Source organism: Uloborus diversus, chromosome 7 (assembly GCF_026930045.1).
Source record: "Uloborus diversus isolate 005 chromosome 7, Udiv.v.3.1, whole genome shotgun sequence".
Classification (NCBI taxonomy): domain Eukaryota; kingdom Metazoa; phylum Arthropoda; class Arachnida; order Araneae; family Uloboridae; genus Uloborus; species Uloborus diversus.
The window spans coordinates 111726347-111735455 of record NC_072737.1 but is presented as its reverse complement, the minus strand read 5'-3'; the positions used below and the strand labels follow the sequence as shown (position 1 = coordinate 111735455).

The following is a 9109-nucleotide window of genomic DNA, read 5'->3' as shown; positions in this document are numbered from 1 at the left end:
GTTCGTACATAATTGATGCCAGCAACAGCCAAAGGACTTTTATGAGCTCGGAACTATGCGACTAATTTCCCAGTAAAATAAGTGTCTAAACAATTTCGATCAGAGATTTTGAAGAGTGTCGAATAAAATTTGTTTTATAGCCTCTGTCTCGTTATTTATTGACTGACCCTCATAGTAAATATTCAAGCAAATATGGAACAATTTTTCAGGAGAGGGGCCATTTTCCTAATCTACTTTTGCTGTAAACATGACTTGTATTTCAGCACAAGCAGCTAAGCTTTTACATTTTTCAATACACAGTCCAACAGCATAAAAATAAATTTAAACACTGCATATAGACGCAATACTGTGCCACATTTATGTGTCAGCGTTGTTATTATTATTTATTTACTTTTTATTTTTTACACATAAGCACCATTCCTTAAAATAATTCAGGCGCAGTTCATAATTCAGCAGCCAGCTGATCGTAATTCACATGAAAGTCACCAATATCAGATGATTAATTAAACAAGACAACACATATTGATCAGCATTAAACGTAAAGTGTGCATTTCAGTAAATTAATTGATCACCTCCAGTTGTTGCAGAGCTTTTTCAGTTAATTCTTTGATTTTTTCATCACTGTGGTTTTTTAAAGCTTTCAGGTCTGAGCGTATTGGTGTACTATTGATCACAGACCTCAGTTTAGCTATAAAAAGAAACACTAAGTGAGCAAAACTTTAAAAAAAGAAAGACAATTTGGTACCACATAAACATTTGAAAATGTTTCATTCATTTCAAGTTCTAAATTTTGTACCTTTTCTTCACTACATTTTCAATAACATGCAACAAAACTCTTTTGTTTCAAAACAGAATCGTAAGGTATCAACTTTGTTTCCAATACCACACAATAGTGATAAACACGGCAGAAAGCTCCATACTAAAGTGGGTTGTATGCAGTGGAGTAGCTACAGTGTTTGCCACCCAGGGCGGTTCCTCAATTTGCTGCCCTTTCCTTGTAAAATAGCTAATACATTAAATTGTACAAGATGTATAAATTAAAACTAGAAATTTAAGTGAAGAAAAAAAGATGAAATTTCTAGATACTTTCAAAAGAAAGAAAAAAGGAGGGGAGATAAGGGACCACTTGGAGAAAATTGCTAAATTTAGGTAAAAAATCGCATTTTTAGGCAATTTTTAGTAGAGAGGGTGGTTTGGGTTTGCTCCCGATTTTTTTCACAACTGAAAACTCCTTTAGTGTTCCTTTGTTGATGTTGGGGGATCGGTGTGCACTGCAAATTTTAAAATGCAGCTTGGCTACTTTGGAGGGCTTAAGAAAATCGGGAAGGGTAGAAAACTCAATTCGAAAATTTTAAGCTCTGAAATATGCAATTCTAGGCTATCTTTGGCAACGCAATTGCATGTGTATTCTAACTCAATTGTAGGGCTTAGCGGAGAGGTTGGCTCTGAGGTTTCTTACTGAAATATTTTTAAAATTGAAATCAATGTTAAGGGTATCTTTGGGGGTTTGGTGCAATGAAGAAAGTTCAGGTTCTTTCTTTGGAAATTTTTCGGCATCAAAGTCTCAAGAGCGCAATTCTAGGCTATCTTTGGTAACATTAAAGGGTTCCATCACATCTAATGGTACCAAAAATGTTGTGAAGCTAGATGGCTCTCTCATGAAAAATTTCCATAATTGATGCCCGACTTTAGGCTTTGTTTGATAATGCTAGGAGCAAGAGGGTGCAGAATTAGGTTTCCCTCTCAAAATCTTTCTTAAAGCTGAAGCTTATTTTAGGCTATCTTTCAGGAAGAACGGTTGACGAGTTCTCCCACCCAGGCAAATTTCTAAGAAAGAAAATTTGGGCTATCTTTGGCGACGTTAGGAAAAGAAGCGAGTAGTTCGACTTTTCTTCCTTGGAAATTTTTCAAAATTGAAGTTTCCAAAACACAGTTTTAATCTTTGGAGACGTTAGTTAAATGAAGAGGGGTGGGGGTTTAGGAAATCTCTCTTGGAAAGATTCCGAAATTGAAGTCCTAAAAACGTATTTTAGGCTATCTTTGGGATATCAAGAATAGTCAAGGTTGAAATGCTGTTTTCACAAATTGGTATTGAAGTATCGAAGTTTCAAAAACTTAATTTTAGGCTATATGTTGAGACTTTAGAAGGGAGGGTAGGAGTTTCTTCCAGGAAAGTTTTTAGAATTGAAGGTCTAACTATGTACTTTTTGGCTGTGTTTGCTACCTTAGAGGAAAAGATAGGGTTTGGGACTCTGCCCAGAAAATTTTCAGCATTGACGTCTAAAAATCTATTTCTAAGCAAGTGTTTGGTCAAGACCAATGACCAAACCAAATGTTGAAAACCGAAATCCGCTTACTTTCCACAAGGAATAGACTAACATGTGATTCAAAGTTGTCGGATAGATTTTCTACTCTCAAAAGCGAGAAAACAGAAATCTCTTTTACTTCTTTTGAAGTAGAGAAAACTTGTAATGGCTGAGAATTTAAAACAAACTCTAAAACATATAAAGTCACCCCTGTGGTAAGCAATAAATTGTTTTGAATAACATTTTACACCTCCCCCTCTCATTTTACTCTTTCTTATCACCATTTTCCTGAAGTTTAAAAAAAAATGTTGCTTCACACAGAGGTTTTTAAGAAACTCTCTTCAAATTCAGTGCTAACTCTTTCAGAAACGAAAATTGGAAAACTTCATTGTGTTCTCCCTCCTGGAGTTAACTTCTACAGTCTAAAAAAACATTGGTCCCATGACTGTCCGTTGCCACCAGTGGCGGATACAGCCGGCGGGCAACCGGGCATTTGCCCGGTGGGCCGGTCATGCTTTGGGCCGATCAACTGACAGCAAAGTACTTCGGGCCTGTCTACTAACAGCAAAATGTAAATTTTGCGCAAATGTGTTTAGAATAACGCAAATTCGCAAAACACAGCATCAGCTCCTCTTAACGCATGGGCTAAAGCTTGCATGTGGAGGGAGGCAGGTCCGTCACCAAGAGGTGGGGGGGGGGGGGGATTTCTGAAATAGGGCTGCCCAGGGCCTGATTACCATACAGACTGACTAGGCCTAGGCCTGGGACCCCATGTTCCTAAGGAACTCCACATTTTTCAAAGAATTGTGCATAGCATTGCAACGATATGAAAAATACATGTATTTAAAAAAAATAATAATAAAAAGTTATGACTTATTAATTGGAAAAAAACTTCTTTAAAGGGGAATTTTTAATCATTCTGCCAGTAACGAATTTCCTTGGTCACGATTATGAGGGGGTCCAAAGGGGATTCATAAATGCACATAAGTGATTTATACATAGTTATGTGATTAGACAAAGATACCTCCAAAAGTGCATTCGTGCTTTAAAAATGTAAATAAAAAACTGCGTAGTCTTCAGGGGGCCTCCAAATTAATGTGGGCCTAGATCCTTACTTTTAGTTAGTCGGGCCTTGGGTCTGCCAATATATTTTTAGTGGTATAATAAAAAATAAATGAATAAATTTAAAAAAAAAAAAAACAGGGAAACCTTAGCTGTCGTAAAAAGTTAAACTACTTTTGGTGTCTTTGACGCTTTTATTTATAAATGACAGTTCAAATTGCTCTAAATTGCAACTTACAACAAGGGCCGACGTGAGGTCATGTCAGCTTACTTGGAGAATAGGGGTCCGGCTCGGAATTGAACTCGTGCAGAGGGTAAAATCAGGGCCTGATTACCGCACAGGCTAACTAGGCCAGGGGTCCCATCTACTTAAGGGGTCCAAATTTTTAAATACTTATGCATAACATTAAAAAATCATGCATTTTTTGAAAATAATAAATAATGATTTATTCATTGAAAACAGACCTCTTTTAAGTATTGTTAAACATTATTTTAACATTATTTTGCGTTGATTTAAAGTGACAGAATACAGAGGGGGGGCCTCCAAATCCTTGTGGGACTTGGGCCTCACTTTCAGTTAGTCGGACCCTGAGTAAAATATCCTAATGGCGAAAGGTGCAGAAGAGGGCCTGTGAGAAACATTGACCTGTGTCATTTTCCCCCCTTGTGCTCTCTGCGACTGTTTATAACAACTGGAACAAAAGTGACAAAATATTTTTTCCGTAAAATTATTTTAAAAAATCAATTTTAAAATACCATTGAGCAGCGTGAAAGGCCCCTCAGTTTAAAAAGAAAATAAGTTGATAAAAACCAATGTCGAAAGAATTCCGGTGGTCCCCAGAACCCCCCCCCCCTCCAAATATCATCGAAGACCGTGTAAAATTTAAATTTTTGGGCTTCAATTTTGAATAACTTCATAAGAGAACAGCCGAATCCACTCCTGCCGTAACGTGGAATTCCAGTTTTGAAAATTTGCTGGAGGAAAAAGCACTCGAACCTCTCCCATTTTTTTAACATTCCCAAAGATGGTCTAAAACTGTGTTTTTAAATTAACAGTATCAAAATTTTTTGGGGAAAGTGCTCCGTCCCCTTCTCTCTCTCGGCATCATCAGTGAACGTTTTAAATCTATTTTTTAGTGCTTCAATTTCGAAAATTTTCCGGGGTGAACCTCCTGAAAACTCCTTTTCCTAACCTCACTGAAGCACTGAAGGTCAGCTTGGAACTTAACTTTCGAATAACTGCCGGTGCCCTAGTTTTTATCAAAAAAGGCTTTTAAGACTTCAATTTGAAAATTTTCTGGTTGATGGCCTCGGAATCTATCTCAACTTAAAATCACCAAATATCTTCTAAAATTGATTTTTCAGAGCTAATATATTTTTAAAAAATTTCAGAGGAGAGAACCCCGGAACCGCTCTTCATAGCATATACTCGAAGATAATTTAAAATTCTGTTTTTGGATTTCCACTTCCGAAAAAGTGCAGCAGGAGAAACCCTGAACCTATACGCTCTCCTAACATCACCAAATATTGCCTAAAATTGAGTTTTTAAGACTACAATTTCGAAAATGTTCCGGGGGAGAGGCCCCCTAAACCCCCCTATTTCAGACTCAATGTTAATATTTCCATTAAGTTTATATTGCTAATACTTTAATGACTCCCAGAAAGCCAGAAAGCTAAGTCCACTTTCTCTCTTTGTATTAATACATGCGTTTGAAAAAAAAAATTAAGGGGCTGCCAAACTCGTACCCGACCCCTCCCACCAGGTTTTTGACCTCGTATCGAGTCTGGGGGTCGTCAGGGTATGGCAGTACAAAAAAGGGAATGTTTATGACAGGGCCCAGTAATGTGTGTTTGTGTCGAGGGACCCATCACGTTCTAAGACGGTCCTAGTCTTTCACCCATGAACATCGCTAGATCAGTTTCATAAAACAGAGCAATTTACTTGTTATGACTGCAGAAAAGGAAATACTAAACAAGCAATGTTATCACTACGGAAATATTAAATCAAGTTCCGGGCATTATAAAAATACTTAAATGGACAATTTGCAATCACAAATTTCCCCCAAAATAAGGTTTAGCTAATACTGTATCAATTTGTTCACCATTAAAGCGTAGAAGTGTTCCTATCTGTTAAATTTCGTTTAAATAAAACATACTTAGTTGTTAAGAACAATTTCCTCATATTTAAGTGATATCCCAATCGTTAGGTAAAATTTAATATCCATAAAAGAGCTATGGGGCCGCTACATCTCCTAATGCCAGGGCCGAATTTTTCAACCAATCCGCCACTGGTTGCCACCCCCTCAGAGAAAAAGAGAAAAACAAGGATTATACTGATATGCTATTGAGAAAGACTCTTGTTTTGTATCAAATTAATTTTAATAAGGTAGAGATACAAAAGTCTTACATTTCGAAGCTTTTTTTTTAGCCTGCCATAACAGTTTACAACCATAATGGAAAATAACTTTTTTCTCCACATCAAAAGGGCTAATTTGCCAGCCCCTTCTGACCCTCCCTAGATACGCCACTGGCTGTATGATTGTACTTCAAATTCCTGTTACTTTTCAAACAACAACAAGAATAACAGAAATGATTTGTTTACTTTTTTTAATTAAAATATAATTATTTCTACTACCATGACTGGGTGAGAAGGTAAAACACAGTAACTGCAAAAATTTTTCCATTTATTATTTCTTCTTCTTCTTTTTTTTTTTTTTTTTTTGTATTTTTTTCATCTATTGTACTTTAGCTTTATTTTACAAGCTTGTTTATTTGGTTTCTGATAAACATAAAGCATGGAAAAAACCGTCAAATTCTTTCCATACTGTTGGTATGGAATCCAAAACGGTTTTTCTCAAGTATCTTAAACGCTCATTTAGGCAGATATTCTGCTTTACCACCCCCTTATTGAACAAGCCACAATATGACTCTCCTCATTTGTGGCCCATGTGCCAAGCATTGGCAATTCTAGTTCTAAAGGTTGGACTGTGCATTGACAGGCGCAGGCATTGGTAGTGGAGAGCAGGGCTGTGGAGTCAGAGTCAAAGAGTCAGAGTTGATTCGGATTCGGTTATTTTCTCCTAAAGTTCGAAACTCTACCAGTGCTTATGGAATCAGAGTTGGACTAATTCTGGGGTCCCCCTGATTCTGCAGCCCTGGTGGAGAGCAGCAATTTTAATGGAAAATATTCCAGAACAATTTTAATGGAAAATATTCCAGAACTATTAATGGAATGTTCTATTTCAAACATGATGACAATTTGTGCTTAACAATAAGCATTTTAATGTTTACCACAGCAGATGGGACTTTTTTTTTTCTCTTTATGTGCCATGAAATGTAATTGGGTTCAACATCAAACTACATTGAACAACTGTAATGCCCAAGGAAATTTTACTAACTTTAATACACAGAAAATATGCTGGTAGCTTTGGCTCTCAATCATATCCCAGTACTTAACAGATCATACATTACTACTTAATTTAAATAAATCTTATTAAAACAAATAAATACTATGACACTTGTGTCATTTGTAATGGCTTTAGGATACGCCTCACACACACAAACACTTGGATAGCAGGAATATATATATATATCGGTCATTCTGATGAAAATGGTACATTTCAAGTCCAGCACTTTGGGATATTTTACAGAAAATGTGACAGTTAATATAAATTAATCATATTTTTTTTCTTTATTCTTTATGCAATTTTGTATCATGTATTTTTTTTTTTTTTAATATTTTGATTTAGGAATTAAAAAAAAAAAAACTATGTTAGTCAAAAACGCAAAATCTTGATGTCCAGCTTCAAAACAGTGAGTTAAAAAGTGATTTATGTAATTGCTTAGATGCAATAACAAAAATTTTTTTCAATTTTATTGCAACACCTTTATTCTAACAATTTAAACAATACATTTGTTTTAGAAAAATATTTTTTAATGAAAATTCAGGGAATTTACAATTGTCCCTACAGTTTACAAATTTTGAAATGTCCACTCTGTTACAGTCATTAAAGAATAAAAAAAATATTTTTACAAAAAAACTAGCAATACTTTTGAGATGACCAGATGGTAAAAATTTCATGTTTAGCTAACTTTAGTGGATTCAACAGTCAACACGCAAGGTAAGATTCATTCTTTGTCTCTGATAGTAAATTTGAGTAACAAAATGTCCACTATGTTACATTAATTTTACTAATTAAAATTTAAAAAAAAAACCTAAATTACATATAAAGTAGTAATTTTAGAGTTACTCTTTGCTTTTTATTACTGTTTTAACATTTACTTTATGTTTAGGTTTAGAAAAAAAAATTTAACTACTTATTTGTCCACTCTGTTACACTTCTTATGTATCAGAGTGGACAATATTTATGGAAATAGTAAACAAGTCCCATACAAGGGCGCCCATATGCAAAATTTTAAGGGGGGGGGCTCCAAAGTTTTCCCCATGGTTTAGCAGAATATTTTCCACGTGGAAACTGATTTCAGTACAGATTAGAGACATTAAAATTTGATATTTTTAATAACTTATTCATTAATGGGTGGAAAAGAAATTTTTATACATTTTTGAAATGAAAAAAGCACCAAAAACAAGGAAGTTCTCATTTAAAGGTGGGAGGGGGGGGGGCTTAAGCCCCTCCTCGCCCCCCTATATGGGCACCTTTGGTCCCATATGCTATAGAAAAATTTAATTAAATACAAAATTTAAAAAAAAATGAAACATCGTCTATCTATTTTCTCTGCTTAAACATACTAGATTACTTCTATCTTCAATAATAGTGTTCACTCTGTTACAGGTATGTCCACTCTGTTACAGGAATATTTAAACTGATTTGATTGTAATTTTTTTTAGATATTTAATTTAAAGATTAATTTGCATAGAACCACACAATTACTAACTAGAATAATTCAACTTCAATCTTTTTTCAAGTCTCTTTCATATAATGACCTAACTTTTGCAAATGATTTTTTAAAATTTTGTATTTTTGAGTAAGATAATTAGCAATAAAACTTAAATGTGTCTTTTACAATGACATTTTAAGCACTTGTATCAAAGATATGTTCCATTTGTTTATAATAAACAAAAAAATTCAAAAAAATAATTGAAAATTTTGAGTGTGTTGTTGTTTTTAAATGTGTAATAGAGTGGACAAAATCTTTCATTTCTGATGAAAGAACTGAAAAAGTTGGATATTAATACCAAGTTGAGTTAATTAATTTTTATAGTTCAGATAAATTAAACCCTTTTGCCATTATTTGACATTAATTTTTGTTGGATTAGATGACTTTGAAAAAAAAAAAGTTTTGAAAACTGAAATGTACCATGTTCACCGGAATGACCCATATATATGTTATAGTTATATCAGATAAAAATAATTTTATAACTATATTATACATACCAGAATTTGAAAGCACAATAAGTAGAGTCAATGCGTTCTGTGTAAGTTCTGGAACAATAATGTCACTACCCATGACTTGATAAAGCACATTGATCAAATCAGTTGATGCAGAAATTTCTTCCACATCAGCTAAGGCAATAAAAATAATTAAAAAAATGCAATTCAAATGGATAATAATTTATTATTATTTTTTTTTAAATAACACAAATGTCCATGTCAAGGGGCCCAGTTTCTACTTCTATTCAAGATTACTTTTCAAACAAAATTAAATTTGAAAATGTCATTAACTACCCAAATATTTCAGAGCCTTAAAATAAATTTTCATATTTTGGAAAACAGTTACAT

The 9109-nt window shown here is 34.2% G+C and overlaps 1 protein-coding gene across 1 annotated transcript in view; it reads right to left on the bottom strand.

The window, feature by feature from the left end:
- Positions 1 to 560: 560 nt before the first annotated feature.
- Positions 561 to 9109, bottom strand: part of LOC129226836 (rap1 GTPase-GDP dissociation stimulator 1-like) — a 95446-nt gene continuing 86897 nt past the window's right edge. Inside the window, exons 14-15 of the mRNA XM_054861465.1 lie at positions 8765 to 8893; positions 561 to 688 (exon numbers count right to left, since the gene is read on the bottom strand). Coding sequence (XP_054717440.1) covers positions 561 to 688; positions 8765 to 8893 — 257 coding nt within the window. The remainder of the gene's footprint in view (positions 689 to 8764; positions 8894 to 9109) is intronic.